We start from the raw sequence: 20,791 nt of genomic DNA on the forward strand, positions 1-20,791 counted from the left end.
TGTCTAGTTATTTCACCCCCAACAACTCTGTGAGTCCTCACTTTTGTCATTGCTAAATAAATATTTGCCTTTGTAAGTTCCCTGGCACTTAGGGCAGAGATTCTACCAATAGATCATTTCACTTCCCATAACGTTATTAATTCAAAGTAATGCTACTTTAAAGGCTAGAGAAAAATAACTGGGACGAAGCAGCTAACTGGGCGAGTCTCACCATTTCATTTCCTATGTTGCATGTACTCTGTTAGGATATAGATATTCAGGCCTGTCTGTAAAGGCCTATACTCTAAGAATTTTGGTGTATTCTTATCACTTGGCTAGTTATAGAGGTACAAAAGAGAATCAAAATCACTGTCTGCCGGTGTAAGGGCCTTTTCTTACTGTGACAGTCTGAGGCCCTGTGCTTAAGCTAAGGCCTTTGGCTAAGCAGCAGAGGCAGCCATAAGCTAGGAAGCGACAGGTCACATCCTCACATTCCAAACTAGTCACATTGAAAGAAGGTGCTATTGGGCTGTTAGGAATACAATCCTGTCCTGATAATGCCTATCACCTCCAGAGAAAGGGAAGTGCCTAGAAAATGTAAAAGGAAACAGCATCCTGTCTGGCACGAACTCACTTATCAATACTGGGATGTGAAATCCTCACTTCTGTATTGTTTTGTCATTATAGTTCCCACTTTGCTATTGTTTGTCTGTATAATCTCTGTCTGGTTCTGTGATTGTTCCTGTCTGCTGTATAATTAATTTTGCTGGGTGTAAACTAATTAAGGTGGTGGGATATAATTGGTTACATAATCATGTTACAATATGTTAGGATTGGTTAGTTAAATTTCGGGAAAATGATTGGTTAAGGTATAGCTAAGCAGAACTCAAGTTTTACTATATAGTCTGCAGTCAATCAGGAAGTAGAGGAGGGGGCCTTGGTGGGAGGGGTTGGGCGTGGGAGAGATGGGAACAGGGAATGGGGGTGAGAAATTGGAATCATGTTTTGCTAAAGGGGGAAATGGGAACAGGGAATGGGAATAAGGAAATTGGAATCATGTTTGGCTAAGGGCAGGAATGGGAACAGGGACACAGGTGTAAGGCTCTGTGGTGTCAGAGCTGGGAAGGAGGATACTAAGGAAGGAAACTGGAATCATGCTCGCTGGAAGTTCACCCCAATAAACATCGAATTGTTTGCACCTTTGGACTTCGGGTATTGTTGCTCTCTGTTCATGCGAGAAGGACCAGGGAAGTGAGTGGGTGAAGGAATAAGCCCCCTAACATACTCTTGTATTGTCAAATCCTGTTGTTGTATCCTAGGAGCCCAAGGCCTCTGTGGAACGTAGACAGGCCTCTCACCACAGTGGCTCAATGACTTTGACTCCCCCCCCCACGCCTTCCTCTCTGTTGCGTGTGTGTGAAAAAATCATCAGATTTTGTCCTTTCAACACCATTTAATATATTTGGATCATGGAGAATAAAGTGGCAGTGTCATAGTCCCTAGGAAAGTAGCTAGTTTTCCTCCTCAGTGGCCCCAGAGCAATCCACCAGCTTTTTCAAGCCTCGCCGCGCTATCAGCTGTCAACCAGCTCCATCCAATAAAGTCATTCATGATTAATTATTCTTAAATGACAGCAGCATATTGAAACACTCTGATAGCTGCTGACAGTGGGAATCCAATTAACCTGAATTACTATCTTGATTGTGGCCCAATTAATGTCAGCTGTGCCATGTCAGGAGGGAAGGCCTGGCTAATATAATTGTTTAATTAATTCACTGTAATGGGTTAGTTGATGTGAGACATCCCCCAATGCCTTTTTCCCCCCATTGAACATTAGCTTTTAAAGAGAAAGGTAAAGGTACATGCTGCCTACTGCTCTTTGTTTAGGTGGGTAAATTAAATTCCTTCCTGAATAGGGCTTCGGAAGAGTGCTTGTGGAAGAGCAGAACAGTTAAACTTGCTATGATCATCCTACTACTGCCCATTGCTCTAGTTAGTTTGCAGTGTCCTCTGGCTAGGCGGATTTGCTAAGCGATAGCCGGGACTTCAGTTTGAGAGTGTCAAAGAGAGGACTGATGCTGACTTGACTTCCTGACTTGTCTGTCTCTTAAAAACATGCTGGATGTTCAGAAAACTGGTAATGAGGAGGCCTGGATCTGTTTAGCCATTAAAATAGGAAATTGGGTCAGGGTGACTGAACGTTTGTTTGGGTGCTTTTTCCTATGTCTGTCTGGTGCCCTGAGATTAGTTCATGGTCTCAGCCTGGCTCCAGGTGAACAGGGCGCCCATTACAAAGCAGCACCTGCCCGGCAGTTTTGGGAATGAGTAGGAATAGAATTTGAATGACTAGTGGCTCTTGCAGTGGAGGCATATTGGTCACGTGGAGCTAAGTTTGCTGCCACTCCCCGTGCCGTGGCTCTATGCTGGGGGCTTTGATATCTGCAATTACCAGTCAGGCACTTTTCAACAGCCCTGAATGCACTTTTAAAAAGCTGCCCTATCACCCTGTGTAGAAAGGCCAACAACAGGAAGGAGAGAAGCCCAGCAAAGCATTTTAAGGCCTAAGTGGCATCCCTGGCCACTGACAAATAAGTTTGAGTCTGTGAACTAGATCAAGAGAAAACTTTCCTTGATCTCCTTGAGAACCTTAAATTATCCCTAAAGAGATAGACTCAGACTGATTACCAAATAAGAGGATTAGAACTAAAAAGGAGCGCTAAATACTTAAAGAAGCTAGCATTAAAAAGATGAACTCAATAAATTAATATGGTAAGTATGGAGGCTATGACAAGAGAAAGGGGGGAATATATATATTTTTTCCTCCTGTGGAGCTCAAATGTAGATTTAAGCTCCTGTCATGGGTGCCAGGAAAAGAGGAATGGAGTGTTAGAGGCTTTCATCAGCTCCACATAACTAGAATTGGGACACCCTCAATAAGTTGAGAAGTTTGGTTCACAAGAGTACCTAAAACTGCGAACGCTTATTGCAAAAGTCTTCAAAGCCCTGGGATCATGAACATTGATCTGAGACTGCCCCAAGAACAGGCTTTCTCATGAGATTTCTGGTTCTGAATTTTCCAGTAAATATCATCAGAACATTCTCTCTCCTGGTATCTTTAGTTTGGGTGGAACCCAGAAGTACATACGAGAATTTCTTAGAAGCTCAAAACCGTCTGTGGTTTGAGTTTGGGATGAAGGTTTGACAGAGTTGTATTATCCAAACTGCCCGCTCCGACAGACAACCCTTGAGGCAGTGTTCCTCATTTGAAAGTTTCTTTATGTAAGCCTCACACTGTGAGGTGTTGAGATCCCTCATCTTCCCAGGAAGCTTCAGGCTCTTCTGATCTGGGCCAGGAGACCAGCCTGGTACTGGCCCAATCAAGGATCAAGAGGATTCGAACTGCACCTTTGCAAGCACCTCCCTTCACATACATGATTTGAGTGAAGAGCTCCTCAGGCACAGTCCAGCATCTGGCCCTGTGTATTTTAAAGAAAACCGTGTCACCACCTACTTTATTATTTCATCTCGGCAAAGCTTTTTCTAGTGCATCAGATTATTTTTTTCTTGTGCATCACTATAAAGATATTTTAGACAGATACATAACTGAGAAGGTTTTGCCTGGGCTAAAGGTTATTTATAACTGAGTTGCAAAATGTGTTTTAGCATCAACCTCTTGCTCCCATCATGTTGGGGTTTTCTATTTCTTCACTATCTTTATCCATCAGAAGAAATATTCATAGTTCGATGTTTACTTTCACGGTCTAAATGGGTTTATTATGCTTGTTTGCTATTACAGGTGTTGTAAATTGGCCACTTGGCAACCTGTTTTTTTTTTTTTAAAGGCAGATTCTTTTGGAGTTTGTGAATTATGTTCTTTAACAATATTTTTTCCAGGCAGTGTGAAACCACTCAAGGACATAAGTAATTTTGCCTCTTTCATGGCAAGCTAAATGAACAGATTTTTTTACAGAATGCCCTGTAATTGTTGCTATTAATGGATTTACTTTGTAGAATGATCAGTGTCAGTGATCGTTGCAGTACACAGCTGAGCCCCATTAAGCTGTCCACAGCATTAGAATCCTATCGCCATGCTGTTGGCATAAATGGACCTCCTGGTTGGCACGCTTAGTAGAGAGAGGCCAAGGACTGAACTTCCCTTTTACACTTAGAAGCGATTCCTGCTGGTGAGGTTACAGGGACATTGACATGGAACAGTGTAAAGGAAACTTGCATGGCTCCTGCCAGGGCCATAACTATTCTGTGAATAACCAGAAGATTTGTGTCTGTGATTGTCGGCATCTTGCTTTTCATAAGGACTTTATTTATTGGTTTTGTGACAGTCACAACACACACACCCTCCAGTCCCACAAAAATTCACTTGTAGAGCAATTACTATTCATTTGTTTTATTCTCCTGAAGCGTGTGCTAGAGCCATGGCTCAAATATGTGGTACACCAAGTTTCATGATTGTGAGGCAGAACTAAGGACTAGAGCCAGCTAGGGAGTATGTGCATTTACTTTAATAGAAATTGGATAGGGGCCCAAATTCAGAGATCCAGGGCCTCCCCCTGGGAACTCTGTGACGGAAGGGGGGATAGAATCAGGGGGAGAGAATAGCTCAGTGGTTGGAGCATTGGCCCGCTAAACCTAGGGTTGTGAGTCAATCCTTGAGGGGGCCATTTAGGGATCTGGGCCAAAAATTGGGGATTGGTCCTGCTTTGAACAGGGGGTTGGACTAGATGACCTCCTGAGGTCCCTTCCAACCCTGATATTCTATTATTCTAATCACGTTCTTTGGCAGCATTTAGCTGTCTTAACCACGAGACTCTCCTTTCTCTTGCTGCAATCCCCTGCCTCATTCACAACACACATTCCATCTTTTGCAACAAATGAGGCAGGGGGCCTACAGAGAGCAGTTTCTTTCCCTTGGAAACCCTGATTCAGCTCCAGAGCAGTTCCATCTTGTGCACTGAATGAAGCAAAGGTCCTATGGACAAAACAGTATGTGGTAATGTAGTTAAACAGAAATTCCATCATCTGGAACTACATTAACCCCCTCACCCTTCTTAGAAATGACTGAACCATTTCAGCTGAAATGAAAACAAATAATAATTAAGAATATAATAATAATAATAATAAAAATTGATTAATTAAATTAATTAATAAATCAGGCAGACACCTGGCATGGAAAACTTCAGCCTGAACAATTTAAGTTGAGCAAAGTTAAAAGCAACTGAAAGCAGGATCTTGAAATGGAAAGCAGTAGGCAACCTTAACTGTTGGTGTTGCTATCTGTGCTACGTGTAATTTTAGTGGTAACATCCCTATTTTACAGATGGGGAAACCGAGGCACAAAAGTTAAGTGGCTTTTGTTAGCTCACATAGCAATTCAACTGGAGAGCAAAAAATAGAGCCCCAATCTAACACACAGTTCTGTGCTTTATCTGCTAGCTCATGTGTGGGGTTTTGTTTGTGTTTTCCCTTTAATGCTGAACTCCTAGCTGTCCTGAACTCTGATCCTTTGTCAAACCTTATCTGGATCTCTAGTTGCAAAACTGGGCAGGCAATCTCAGGAGAAATTTCTTTCTCCTGAAATTGCCAATACATCCTGCTTCTTGATGAGGCAGAAATGTACTGCTTCTCTCATGGCTTTTCTACTTCTTATCCATCGGAAATGTGAAAGCACACAGGCTGCTGTGAAAAATGCAAAATAATAGAGGCTAAAATATTATTCACACATTGGAAAACTCATTTGGGTTTATTTTCTCCTAACCAGTTTCTCATCAGTACTGATTAAAAAGTAAGTCAGCTCATGTTTAGGCTCAAATCTATCTCCGTCCCAACTGACCCAAGACACACAGGGCCCAATAATTCCTTGCTGTAACTCCACTGGCTTCAGTTGAGGTGCACCAGGGCAAACTTGTCCAATACTGTTTGTTAGAACAATTAACTGATACTGGAAAATTTGGACTTTGAATTGGAGTTTATGGGAAATGAAATGAACTCAGCATCCTTTAAAGGAGCATCTCTTGGGGTTTTTTGCTGTGCTTCTCATGTTATGACTCTATTGTACATTGTAAAGCCCCATGTCACACACATGGGCTTGGGAGGGTTGAGACATTGTAATGCAGCAATAGAGTCAGCTTGTAAATCCCTGCTGTGTGATGCTAAGTGCAGAGCTGTGCATCTCTTTACTCCAGGGGTGGGCAAACTACGGACCAGGGGCTGCATCTGGCCATCCAGACGTTTTAATTCAGCCTTCGAGCTCCTGCCACGGAGCAGGGTCCAGGGCTTGCCCCACTCCACATGGCTCCCAGAAGCAGCAGCATGTCCCCCCTCCAGCTCCTACGTGTAGGGGCAGCCAGGGGGCTCTGCACACTGCCCACGCCCCAAGCGCTTGCGGACAGGGTAGCGTGCAGAGCCGCCTGGCTACACCTCCATGTAGGAGCTGGAGGGGGGTCATGCCGCTGCTTCTGGGAGCTGCTTGAGGTAAGTGCCGCCCAGAGCCTGCACCCCTGACCCCCTCCCACACCCCAACCCCCTGCCCCAGCTCTGATCCCCCTCCCACCCTCCAAACTCCTCGGTCCAAGACCGGGAGCATCCTCTGCACCCCCAACCCCTCATCCCTAGCCCCACCCCCATCCTAGAGCCCGCACTCCCAGCTGGAGCCCTCCCCCACACACACCCTAGCCCCCAGCTCCAGCCCGGAGCCCCCTCCCGTAGCCTGAACTCCTCATCCCTAGGCCCACCCCTGAGCCCACACCCCCACCAGGAGCCTGCACCCCAACTCCCAATTTTGTGAGCATTCATGGCCCACCATACCCAGATGTGGCCCTCGGATCAAAAAGTTTGCCCACCCCTGCTTTACTGTCTCTCACAGAATGTATTGCTCTTTCAGAGGCAGATTGTCATGCCTGTTTTCAGTTTAGTTTACTCACTGGTATTTAGCACTTCACTCCTAACTAGTTCTCATGCTGCAAAACGTCAGCAGCAAAGTGATAAATGCTTGTAAACTAGTGAAAAATAACCTGTCCGGGAGGAAATTGTGCTCTGTAGTTTTAAAAATACTCTCAGCTACAAAGCACTGTGGTTTTTTGCAGTCTCTTAAAGAAGCCTTCTGCAACTCCTTGTATTGAAGCATATTTGTAATAAGGCTGTTTCTGATGAGACTAAAGGGATTTGGTTTTCCGTGTCCGCTGACTGTGTTCCATAGCAAAAGCCGCACCTAACATGTTTATTAAGAGCTGCATGCAAACAGCTGAAGGCAAGAAGCTATCTGTAGGGCACATCAATAAAAAGTTTTATTTTCCTACAAACCCAATAACAATGCAGCATATTCCTGAGCGCCATTTACTGGCAGCATATCTATTAACTATTTACTTATATACAGCTTTGTCTCTTCTATGGAAAACTCTTGTAAACTTTATAACACAGGGATTCACTAACTCCTAACAGTGACTTTATAGAGCATTGATGATATACCATTCTCAGAATACCTCTTTGGGAGCCTGTGTCATTGTGCACCAGGGGGTTGAGGAAGGATACCTACCTTGATCACTCACTGTAATGTACTGGTTGATGGGTATGTGCAGCGTTGCCTCAACTGGCTGGAGTCAGACTTGCTGAAGTGTCCATTTTGTTCTCAAGTGGGTGGAGGTCTACACTGAGGATACTAGTATTGCTATGCAATATTAAAATAGCTGCTGAAGGTAGGTGGCTGCTTTCTAGGGTAGGAACAATGAATTGTCAATCTAGGGAATTAGTAAATCACATTGTGAGCCTGGTGCCTTGAAAGAGACCATAGAAATGTTAGCCATTAACATTTTGTCATCTTCTTCTTCTTCTTGCTTTAAAAGAGCAATATTAAATGTCCACGTCTAGGTCGGTGATCCAATTGATTGCTTCAAGTGATGCGTAGGGATGGCAGAGATATCACCAAGGTGTGGGGTTTTTTGGACATTGAGTGATGAGGAGTTCCATAATTTGAAAGCTATTTCTGCAGTCACAAATAGGTTTGCGTCTCAGTCCCCATTTATGGAGAAGGTAGGCAGATCTGCTGTTTGGATATTGGAAAATCCTTGTTCCTCATTCAATGAAACCAAAAGATTCTCGTGTTGTGATGAATTTGGGTGGGTGGAGGAATGCCAGTATGGGAAGCCATGGTTGTAGCCTTGATTTTACTGTGCCTGTAATGACCCACATGGTGGTGTTGAGAACTAATGTGTCCAGATGTGTGAGCAGTATCCTGTGGTAGAGTAAACAAGGGCCAGTGAAGTGTAGAGATTTTTTTCATCGGCTCCCCAGGTTGATCTTGCCACTTTCTGAATGAGATTTACATGCATCTTTATTTTATCATGAATATTTTTCAAGTGCTGGTGGTATGTAAGGTATTTGTAATTGTCAGTGATGTTAAGCAAAACAAAACTGAAAGAACATATGGTTGCAAAGTCATGCACTCAGAAGTTAGGAAATGCCAAAATTAAAGCAGCTTGTGCAGCCTTGGCAACAGCGCCTAACTGACGGGAGGAGCTATTGCAGGGAAAGTCCTGCTCAAACCCTGCAGCCCCGGGCTGGAACATGCTCAATGCAAATGGCATTTGGCAGCTAAATTCTCCAAAGATTCCAGCAAGTCTCTACTGAGCATGTGTGAACTGAGGTTTGACAGAGGCTCATAACTAAGCCAAATTTAGGTGAGTTTTCACAGAAATAGCAAAAAGCGCTTCCCTGGTACAAAGAACATAAGAACGGTCATACTGGGTCAGACCAAAGGTCCGTCTAGCCCAGTACCAGTATCAGTGCTACCAGCTCTGCTTAGAATACACTCCTGGGAGATTAACAAATTGTAGTAGCCATGAGAAAACTAAGAAGGAACGGAAATTGCTTCAGGTGCAAAGTGGTAGATACATTGACAAAGTTGCTGGAGAAAAGTATAAATTAGTCCACGAGATAGAGATTAATGTCTGGGATGGGAGGTGTCAAGGTTCCTCCCCCACTCTGAACGCTAGGGTACAGATGTGGGGACCTGCATGAAAACCTCCTAAGCTTATCTTTACCAGCTTAGGTCAAAAACTTCCCCAAGGTACAAAATATTCCTCCCTTTGTCCTTGGATTGGCCGCTACCACCGCCAAACAAATACTGGTTACTGGGGAAGAGCTGTTTGGACACGTCTTTCCCCCCAAAATACTTCCCAAAATCTTGCACCCCACTTCCTGGACAAGGTTTGGTAAAAAGCCTCACCAATTTGCCTAGGTGACTACAGACCCAAACCCTTGGATCTGAGAACAATGAAAAAGCATTCAGTTTTCTTACAAGAAGACTTTTAATAGAAATAGGAGTAAATAGAAGTAAAGAAATCCCCTCTGTAAAATCAGGATGGTAGATACCTTACAGGGTAATTAGATTCAAAACATAGAGAATCCCTCTAGGCAAAACCTTAAGTTACAAAAAAGATACACAGACAGAAATAGTTATTCTATTCAGCACAGTTCTTTTCTCAGCCATTTAAAGAAATCCTAATCTAACACATACCTAGCTAGATTACTTACTAAAAGTTCTAAGACTCCATTCCTGGTCTATCCCCGGCAAAGGCAGCGTATAGACAGACAGAGACCCTTTGTTTCTCTCCCTCCTCCCAGCTTTTGAAAGTATCTTGTCTCCCCATTGGTCATTTTGGTCAGGTGCCAGCGAGGTTACCTTTAGCTTCTTAACTCTTTACAGGTGAGCGGAGTTTTCCTCTGGCCAGGAGGGATTTTAAAGGGGTTTACCCTTCCCTTTCTATTTATGACAGGAGGGGATTGAGGAAATAATGAATGGCACCAAATCAACCTAAGCTATATCCATCAAGTTGGTGTGGGATGGTCTTTTCCTGCTAAAAATACGTTATGTTCTTATAAACAAAGTGGCTGCTTCTTTCTCATTTAAATCCACCAAAAGGTGCGTGCTAATATTATTGGTTTTTTTTATAGCCACTCTCCAGAAGCAGTGATATTTAATAGTAAATTTACGTTATTTTTTAAAGAAGGTACACCATAAAGATCGCCAGATTTGGTCCGTGTGTTTTAATTTATGCACAATTTAAAGGTTACATTCCTCAGTTCCCTTTCAGTAACACAGTCTGTTTATTTCATTATAAGGTCTGATTGTGTACAACATGACTAGAGGATCTTATGAAATACAATGGAATATAATAATAATAATGTTCTGGAAACCTGTTATCAGGAAATCGTTTTCTCAGAGTTCAGTTTTACTGTAACCAGAGATTTTAGTCGAGCTGAGTTCACAAAGGGCCTGATCCTTACGTGTGCTGATTACCCACAATGTCCAGGGAAATCACTGGATTTAGAGATATGTAGTAATTTATACTTGTATATTTGTGTGTCTCCCCCCGCCCCTTCGCGGGGACCTGCTTGGAGTATCTGGAGAATGATGATATGCTAAGGGCTAGATTGAGAAGTCCTAACTCATTTTGGTGAGCACCTACTAGCATGAGTAGTCCTGACATTTGCGATGTTATTCACGTGGGCACGTGCTCACCTATATTAAGATTGCACAGCCTTGCCCTTAGATTCTGATACAGATTGCATATAAAATGGACCATCTTATACTGTACTATTTTCCCCTCCTGCAACAAAGGAAACAGCTACTTGAAAATAAATGAAGATGAGTTTTCATTGCCCAACAGGGGCACTTAAAAAATTCCCTCATGACAACTGCAGACTGTGAATGAATGTTTTTTTTTAAGTTCATGGTGGTTCTGATATTTTCAGGATAGGGTTGGGATCCGGGAGACAGAGTTCTCCCTGATGGATGAATCCTCAGAGGCTTCTTTGTTTTTCAAGCGATTATTTGAGCCATCTAGAAAGTCTTTTAGTATTACTGAAGTGTTTTCAAATTCCTCTCTCCCTTGGTCATCTTTAGCCAGTCCTTTCTGGTTAGAAATTATTTTGTGTAATGTGCATAAAATATTCCTGCGAGTTTAAAGCCGATGGGATCACTGTGATCTTATTTGCTGGGAAAGAGGGAAGAGGGGTGGCTTCTTCTCTGCATGACATCAAGGTTCCTCTAAGGCTTGTTGTCCAGAAAATGGGTCACCATTTCTTCTTGTACTGAGAGAGAGAGCGCTGTGTTGTATAGCTCTAATGGTAGGCAACGTGTACCCTAGATGTTTACATCTTGTAGAAGAGCAGGAGGGTGAGGAAGAAGGGTGAAGTCCTAGGTAGAGTCATAGTGCTCCATGCATTACTCCTTTCCTTTGGCGCCCTTATCCCTATCCCTGACATGTCCCCTATGCCAGAGGCTGTATTTGGGAGCAGCACAGAGAGATAAAGTCATTGTGGAGATGAGCTTGGCAAACGATCACATGCCTTCATGAAGAACATCCACTCACTGTAGATCCTTCACCCATTTCCTGTAGAACCCATGATAGACAGAAGGAGTGCTGACGATGCCTTTGTCCAGCAATAGGCTGAGAAAAAATCCTGGAATCAGACACATCAAAGACAGAAAAGCCCTTGACAATTCTGTGTGAAACTCGTTGCCATTTGATGGCTCCACATTTTCTTGACCCTCTAAATATAGGAACAGCACCAGTTTTTCCTGGGCTCACTACCCCTTCACAGCAGCAGAATAAGGACAATGGATTTCAAAAAAGTGGACTTTCACAAACTCAGAGAACTCGTAGGTAAGATCCCATAGAAGAAAATCTATGAGAAAAAGGAGTTCAGGAGCGTTGGCAGTTTCTAAAATAATGAATAGTAAAGACACACCAGCATACTATCCTGATTCAAAGGAGAGATAGGAAGAATAGTAACATGGCTCCATCAGGAGCTGTTTAATTATCTTAAAATCAAAAGGGAATCCTACAAAATGTGGAAACATGGACAAATTACTGAGGATGAGTACAAAAGAATAGCATAAGGGTGTAAGGATAAAATCAGAAAGGCTAAGGCACAAAATAATTCGATCTAGCTAGGGCCATGAAAGGCACTAAGAAGAGGTTCTATGAATACATTAAGAGAAAAAGAAAGAGGAAAGAAAGTCTAGGCTCTCTACTTGAAGGGGAAGGGGAGCTAATGTCTGATGACATCAAGAAGGCTGAGGTATTTAATGCCTATTTTGCTTCCATCTTCACTGAAAAGGTAAATTGTGACCAGGTACTTAACACAATTCAGATTAACAACAAGGGGAAAGGGAACACAAGCTAAAAGAGAAATAAGAGGTTAAAGAATATTCACATAAGTAAGTCTACGTCTACACTGCAAACTTTTGTCCCCAAAAGTTATGCCATTTTCATTAAAATGCTTTAAGTAAACCGCTGTTGCATGTCCACACTATGGTCCTTGTGTCGGCAGAATGCATCCATGCTAGCAGCTCTTGCATTGACACAGAAAGCAGTGGGTAGCTATCCCACTGTTACTCCTGGGGGAATTCTGGGGGAGCTGCCCGAGGTAAGCACTGCCCAGCCGGCGCCTGCACCCCTTACCCCCTCCCAAGCCCCTGCCCCAGCCTGGAGCCCCCTCCCATACTCTGAACCCCTCGGCCTCAGCCCTCACCCCAAGCCTCCTCCGGCACCCCAGCCCAGTGAAAGTGAGTGAGGGTGGGGGAGAGCAAGGGACGGAGGGAGGGGGGATGGAATGAGCGGGGACGGGGCCTCAGAGAAGTGGCGGGGCCTCAGGGAAGGAGCAGAGCAGGGGACGGGGCACGGGTGTTTGGGTTTCTGCGATTAGACAGTTAGCAACCCAAACCCTGCCATCAGCCCCCACTCCTTCCAGCTCTGCACAGCACAGCAGTCTCTCTCTCTCTCTCACACACACACACACACCCATCCGCCTCTGCCTACTTGCCTCTGTGTTCCTAGTCTGGGAGAGAGCAGCATTCCATGTTAATGACTTGCTCCTTGCTGCCAGAGCTCAACTCTCAGAAACTTCCCAGAGCTTTGAAAGGGAAGGGGCGCGTGTCTGCAGGGCAGTTGATTTCAAAACAGTGTGCAGAATGATCCTGGCAGGCATTGTGGGATACTGGGGGAGGGCAGTTGTGGTGATATAACAAACGGCAGTGTCTACACTGACGCTTTGTAGCTTTAAATTTACTGAAAAAAGCTTTATCCCTCTCATCGAGGTGGTTTTATTTTGTCACTGAAACTGAAGAGTTTTGTCCCCCAAAGTGGCATTGCAGTGTGTACACCTCTGCTGGTTCATCAACAAAAGCTGTCTTTCAGTGACAACATTCTGCAATGTAGACAGGGCCTTAGATGAATTCAAGTCAGTAAGGCCTGCATGAAATCCCCCCCTGGGTACTTAAGGAACTAGCTGAAGCAATCTTGAAACCATTAGTTATCACCTTTGAAAACTAGTGGAGGCTGGGTGAGGTCCCAGAGGACTGGAGAAGGGCAGACATAGGACTTATCCTTAAAAGGAGGGGGACATAGATGACCTGAGGAACTGTAGACCTGTCAGTGTAACTTTGATACCTGGACAGATTCAGGAACAAATTATTAAACCATCACTTTGTAAGCACCTAGAGGACAACAGGATTGTAAGTAAGGACAAATCCGTGTTGGTGAAAAACAAATCATGCCAAACCAACCTAATTTCCTTCTTTGACAGGGTTACTTGTCTAGTATATGGGCGGAGGCTGTAGATATGATATATCTTGATTTTAGTAAGACTTTTGACACAATCCCACATTACATTCTCATAAGCAAACTAAGGAAATGTGGTCTAGATGAAATTAATATAATGTGGGTGCACAACTGGTTGAAGACGATACTCAAAGAGAAGTTATCAGTGGTTCACTGTCCAACTGGGGGGGATGTTTCTATTGGGGACTGTCCTGGGTCCTTTACTATTCAATATTTTCATAAATGACTTGGATAATGGAGTGCGGAGCATACTTATTTAATTTGTGGATGACACCAAGTTGGGCCAGGTTGTAAGCATTTTGGAGGACGGGATTAGAATTTGAAATAATCTTGACAACTTGGAGAATTGGTCTGAAATAAAAAAAATGAAATTCAATAAAGACAAATGCAAAGTACTACACTCAGGAAAGAAAAAATTAATTGCACAACTACAAAATAGGAAATAGTCTAGGTGTTAGTTCTGGGGGATTATAGGGGATCGCAAATTGAATATGAGTCAAAAATAAAGTTGCAAAATATGCTACTATCATTCTGTGTTCCATTAATAGGGGTGTCATACGAAAGACATAGGAGGTAATTGTCCTGCTATACTCGACACTGGTAAAGCCTCATCTGGAGTACTGGGGCCCACTCTGGGCACCACACTTCAGGAAAGATGTGGACAAACTGGAGAGAGAATCCAGAGAAGAGCAACAAAAATGGTGAAAGGTTTAGACAAGCTGACCTAAGAGGAAAGCTTAAGAAAACTGGTCATGTTTAGTCTTGAGAAAAGAAGACTGGGAGGGGACTTGCTAACAGTCTTCAAATAAATTAAGGGATGTTACAAAGACGATGGTAATCAGTTGTCCTCCATTTTCCACTGAAGATAGGACAAGACATAATGGGCTTAATCTGCAACTCTGGAGATTTAGGTTGGATATTAGGAAAAACTTTGAATCATAAGGGTAGTTAAGGTGTGGAATAAGCTTCCAAGAGAGGTTGTAGCATCTCCGTCACTGGAAGTTTTTAAGAACAGGTTGGACAAACCTGTCATGGATGGTCTAGGTTTACTTGATCTTGCCTCAGCGCAGACAGTTCGACTAGGTGACTTCTTGAGGTCCCTTCCAGCCCTACATTTCTATGATTCATTCCAAGCCAGCTTTTGAAACTCTGAGCAACAAAGATGTTTTCTTTTCCCCTTGTAACTGTATTTTCTTAATAATTTCCAGGATGTAACTCACTCCTCTGGGCCCAGTGCCTCAGCAGCTTTTAATGGTTCTAATTGCTTGACTATCTATTGTGGCATAATTAAAAAGCCTTTTAACATTTCACTTCCCTCCCATAGATAAATAGATTCCAGCCTGTAGGATGTGACCTACAGCTTCTTCTGTGGAACATTAAGGCAAAGGATTCTTTCAGTCTCACAGTAACATCCACCTCTCCTGTCACTATAAAGCACTTTCTACTCATGTCCCTAAATAGCCCCACTAACTTCTTCCCTGACATTTGGTATTCACTGTTTCAATTGTGTGTGTAAAGGGCACTGTCAGGCTTAAAATATGTCCTTACCTATAACATGTTACTAATAAATCCTGAGATTAAAGCAAAAATAACTACTGGTGCACACAAGTGGATCAATGCTGTTCTACACCAGTCAAAGATCTGTCTCATCTGCTCACCAGACTAAGCTGGGTGGTGTAGGTAGTTCTGCCTATAATTAAGGTTGCCCAACATTTTCCATTATAAGGTCCTGGTTTTAGTTGCTTAAACTTTGCCAGACAATTCAGGCTGAAATTTTCCACGCTAGGCAACTGCCTAAAGAGGTTTGTTTGGCTTGGTTATTGGTTTTCTGTTTGCTGTTTGGTTTCGTTTGTTTAAATTTAAGCTAAACGATCCAGGCACCTTCAAGAACAAAATTAGGGGGAAATGTGGTGTTTTCCCATGTTACAAATTCATAGTACTGTTTTGTTGAGATGCTGTAGTGCCTCTGTGCTTTGGAACACTGACTTGAAATTTGGCAGTGGGATTGCATTAGTGTCCGGGATGTGCCTTTTGCCATTCCAGTGAAAATCTGACTGAATTCTAAACCTCCAAAAAATTCTAGTTTGCACATGCTCATTGGAGACTTGTTAGATTTTTGGCAGCTAAATTCTCTGACATTTCCATCTGCATTGAGCATGCTGTATCCCCTTACAGCTCCTACATGCAAACTGGACGGCACATGGCCCAGAGAGCGACTGAGTATGCTCCATCCTGGGGCTGCGGGAGCTGAGCAGCAGGACTGTTCCTGAAATTGGTTGTCCAGGCAGCCAAAGGGTGCAGTGGCACCAGGCACAGGAACTGAAAGCGGGAAGACTTGTCAGTCCTATGCTCTCAATGCTTCCTCCGCTGGCACTCAGGCAGCCTGGAGGAGAATGAGGAAGACGTCTTGCCTGACTGGAATTAGGGTTGCCCACTGTCTAATCATACAAACCCAAACCCCGCCTCTGCCCACCCCTCCCTGAGGCCCCGCCCCTTCTCTGAGACCCCGCCCTGCTCACTCCCTTACCCCCTCCCTCCATCGCTCGCTCTCTCCCACCCTCACTCACTTTCACCGGGCTGGGACAGGGGGTTGGGGTGTGGGAGGGGGTGCAGGCCCTGGGCTGGGGCCAAGGGGTTTGGAGTGTGGGAGGGGGCTCCAGACTGAGCCTGGGGCAGAGCGTTGGGGTGCAGGAGGGGGTGCGGGATGCAGGCTCTGGGAGGGAGTTTGGGTGCTGGAGGGGGCTCAGGGCTGGGGGAGAGGATTAGGGTGCGGGAAGGGATGCAGGCTCTGGGAGGGAGTTGGGTACAGGAAGGGGCTCAGGGCTGGGCCAAGGGTTTGGGGTGCGGAAGGGGTTGTGGGCTCCGGCCGGGCAGCGCTTACCTCAGGCGGCTCCCAGCGCTTACCTGCCTGGGGCTAAGGCAGGCTCAAACCGCTCCAGCCTCTGATGTCACATGCTAAACTGGTTCAGCTCTGATCCGGTCTGAAAAATCCTCCATGGAATGCACAGATGCTGCAGGAACTGGAGTTGGTGGGTTAGCAAGTGATAGTCTTCCCTGTGCATAAGTGTTGAACCAAAGACCATAGCATGCGATAGAGGGCAATGTACTGAGAGAGGTGCCATCTTTTGGATGTAAAACTGGCATGCTGATGTATCCTTGATGACCAAAACTTGATGATGCTTTTTTTTTTTTAAGAGCAGCAGAGTTAGTTCTAGTGCCATAGCCATATTCTAGTTTCGGTACTTATATTCTGCTTGCCAAAGGGCCTCTTGCGAGTTCATTTGGGTATGATATTCTTCACTTCCTTTCCTGAGCTATTGTGAAGTGTTCCTGTTCCTATTGAACCCAGAAGTGGTTGCATTTTATGGCATGTGAAGGGATTCCAGTATATGGCATTACAATTGTGAAATTCCTGTGGATGCTTCTGGATAAAAAGTGGTATATGAATGCAACATATGCATGTAGTATATTATTTATCCCTACTCAGGTACTCTATGGCATGCTAAGATTTTTTAATGGAGACTGAAATACAGATGAAAAGTGCAAATTGTCTTTGCAATGGAATGAACATTTGCCTTAATGAAAAATGAAAGAACGAGATGAGGAATTAAGAGGAAAAGGCTGTAACGCCTAAAACAGATTATAGAAGCATGTTGGAGCGACATGCTAAATCCATAAAGTGGTGATATAAAGGGAACAGGAGCCATTATTGTAATTTGTCAACCAGGATAGAACTTATAAAATGTTTATATATATAAAATGTCTAAGAATAATGAAGTCAATCCTGCTCTAAGCTAAATGGCCCGCTAGCATTCCCTACTGATGCAACAGAGTCTATGGTTTTTAGAACCCGACAAGAACTAGTCGTTTCAAGATAGTCTTTGTGATTTTAAGCAGAGGCAATGCTCCCTTATTGACTTGAAATTACTTAAGGCTAAAGGTAAACAAAAGGTTGCAGCAGGCCCTTTATCTCATGTGCTCAGCTCTTCAGAATGTATTTGATTAAGTTCCCCCTTGGAAGTGAAGCTTAAGTCATTGAAAAGGAGAAATTTACCTTTATAGGTGGAAAAATTAGTTAAAATTATAGAGGATGATGATGGGAAGGACCAGGGCCCACGGGCATTCTCCTCACTACAATCACGGCAAATTGACTGAGACGCATATGCCGACATGATCATAATGCTCCCCACTCAGAACCAGGGAGAATTCCTTATCAAAACATGCACAAGAAATTATGTATAGTTAAAGCACCTAAACCCTTAGTAGTGTGTGAGTAGTTGCAAACTGGATGAAGGAAAGGAGACCCAGAGTAAGTACTTCTACCATGGTTTAGGAGCTATAGAGAGATCACTAGAGACCTCAGCATTTTTATTAAAGATCTCTCATAACTGATATTAGAAAAACCTCATAGAAACAAAACATCAACATTCAAGTTTCTCAATGGCTTTGAAATGCAAAAGAGGGTCCTTTTGCATCCCATGGCCCCATCTAGTCCAGTGTTCACAAAGTATGTACGATGGGCCTAATAGTCCATAGAGTGAGGTAATTGGACAAATAGACAGTGAGGAATTTGGGCATTGGAAGGGGAGATGGGTCCATGAGCGGACCCCTGTCACTTCTAAATAATTGGAGACCCACTGATCTAGTATTAAATGATAGCAAATGCAATTTAATTCAGATATGTATGGTGCAATGATGCCATGAGCAAAGAACTTAGGGGAATTTGTGCTGACTAGGAAGGTGTTTACAGCACTGACCAGGAAAGAAAGTGGATGCCAGTACAAAAATTAGCTGACTCCTTTATCCCAAAGTGCTGCTGTAGCTGTAAGAAAGGACTGTAGATATATGTAGTTGCTTGATTATGCCTCGTTGTTATTGTCTGGGTTCGTGGACACAGGGCTGGAGGAAAGAGCTCACTCTCTCTGACAGGCTCTCAGCGTGAGCGACATTATACTCTGTGAGCTATGTCGGGGAACTCATTTAATGTGCTATTATATAGTGCATCCAAGAAAGAGCCTGGATTAAAGTGAACCCATGATTCCAATGGCTTTATGGGGCTTCCATTATTCTATCCAGTTAAACAGGGAATAAGGAATTGCCCCTCAAGAGAGAGATTATAAATAGATAACAGCAGTATTACAGCTGTGGAAAATACTGGGTAAACCTAAAAACAGAAGAATGGCCACCCTGGGTCAGACCAATGGTCCATCTAGCTCAGTGGCTTGTCTTCTGACAGTGTTCTGTACCAGAGGCTTTGGAGGGAATGAATAGAAGAGGGCAATTTATCTAGTGATCCACCCCCTGTCATCCAGTCCCCACTTCTAGCAGTCAGAGGTTTAGGGACACCTAGAGCATGGGGTTGCATCCCTGACCATTTTGTCTAATAGCCATTGATGGGCCTATCCTCCATGAACATATCTACTTCTTTTCTGAACCTAGTTATGCTTTTGGCCTTCACAACATGCCCTGGCAATGAGTTCCACAGGTTGACTGTGCATTGTGTGAAGAAGTACACCCTTCAGTTTGTTTTAAACCTGCTGCCTGTTAATTTCATTGGGTGACCCCTGGTTCTTTTGTTATGTGAAGGGGTAAATAACATTTCTTTATTGGCTTTTTCACACCAGTCATGATTTTACAGAGCTCTAACGTATCCTCCCTTAGTCGTCTCTTTTGTAAGATGATCAGCCCCAATCTTTTTAATCTCTCCTCATATGGAAGCTGTTTCATACCCCTAATCATGTTCTTGATCTTCTCTGTACTTTTTCCAATTCTAATATATCTGTTTTGAGATGTGATGACCAGAACTGCATGCAGTATTCAAGGTGTGGGCATACTATGAATTTCTGTAGTGACTTCATGGTATTTTCTGTCTTATTATCTATCTCTTTCCTAATGGTTCTGTTAGGTTTTTTGACTGCTGCTGTACATTGAGCGGTTGTTTTCAGAGAACTATCCACAGACTCCAAGATCTCCTTTTTGAGTTGTGACAGCTCATTTAGACCCCATCATTTTGTATTTATAGTTGGGATTATGTTTTGTAATGTGCATTGCTATGTATTTATCAACACTGAATTGCATCTGCAATTTTCTTGCCCGGTTATCTCATTTACTTTTGCTTCAGACAAATGTGGACGTCAAGGTTACAACTTCCAGGAGCAAAAATCTGGCTCTTGACCTTAATCTGAATGGAAATCAGGGCGCTTGGATGCTGAAGCATGTTTGCTGGCCTAAGAAATTACCTGTATTTTTGCATGGCTGGGATTATTACAGATTTCTGCCGAGACAGCCCCTTCTCCTGGCAGTAGGAAGGTAGTCGTGACCCCTTTCACCAATCACCTAGCACTGCCCAAATCCCTGATTTAACGTGATGGCAATAAGTGAGTGTCAGCTGGTGATGGCCTGAGTGGGAAGAGCAGTAGGTGAGGAATGTGGCTGAGAGTTTCAAGGGAGGCTTTTCCCAGAGGAGGGTGCACAGAAGGGTGGATCTGCACTAAGTAAAAGGCATATCTTCTGTAGCCTAGCATCCTGCATGTGACTCAGCCAGTCCTGGAAGTGGAGATCGATGTGCAGCGATATTTCTTCAGACTTTCTCTGCATCGTCCAATGAACACATACATGTATTTATTTCTGTTTCCTGTTTCTCTCTTAGCAACGAGCCAGGAAGATGAAGTGCTGCCTTCTCTCTGTCGGGATGGCCGTTCTGCTGGTTGTTGTCGTAATTATTGCAGTCTCAGTCAAACACTGATCCCGCTGAGATTTCTACAGGTGGGAGTTTATATCTGACTCTTTATCATGTGATATGGATGAAGGCTGGGATAAGTGGATGGCTCAGGGATGTGGTGATGACTAGAGTGGTGTATCTCTAATTTGTTGGTTCATATCCAGACCTCAGAAGTTAGATGTGACAATCATTACCCTCTAAAGGATGCTGGGGGTCCTAGGTGAAATGTGTGAGTGGTCACAGTCCAATTCTAGGTAGACATGGGGAAACTTGCACTGCTGTTTTCTATTCTGCACTCATGCTTTGAAGAAATTGAGGCACTCAGACTCCAGGGCAGTTTTCCTGGCATCTTTCACTAACTTTCTATGCATGCCGAAGCCTGTCCGATGTCTGGGCCAGGCTGAGATCGGCCCTTGGTGGGCTTGCAGAAATCTCCCCCTCACTTGTGCAG

General features: G+C 43.8%; 1 protein-coding gene across 1 annotated transcript in view; it reads left to right on the forward strand.

Annotated features, from left to right (window-relative positions):
• The window catches only part of TSNARE1 (t-SNARE domain containing 1), a 684,473-nt gene that overhangs the window by 589,685 nt on the left and 73,997 nt on the right, over window positions 1-20,791 (forward strand). Inside the window, exon 12 of the mRNA XM_037891916.2 lies at window positions 20,269-20,384. Coding sequence (XP_037747844.1) covers window positions 20,269-20,364 — 96 coding nt within the window. The 3' untranslated portion in view covers window positions 20,365-20,384. The remainder of the gene's footprint in view (window positions 1-20,268; window positions 20,385-20,791) is intronic.

Source organism: Chelonia mydas, chromosome 2 (genome assembly GCF_015237465.2).
Source record: "Chelonia mydas isolate rCheMyd1 chromosome 2, rCheMyd1.pri.v2, whole genome shotgun sequence".
In the NCBI taxonomy this organism is placed as follows: domain Eukaryota; kingdom Metazoa; phylum Chordata; order Testudines; family Cheloniidae; genus Chelonia; species Chelonia mydas.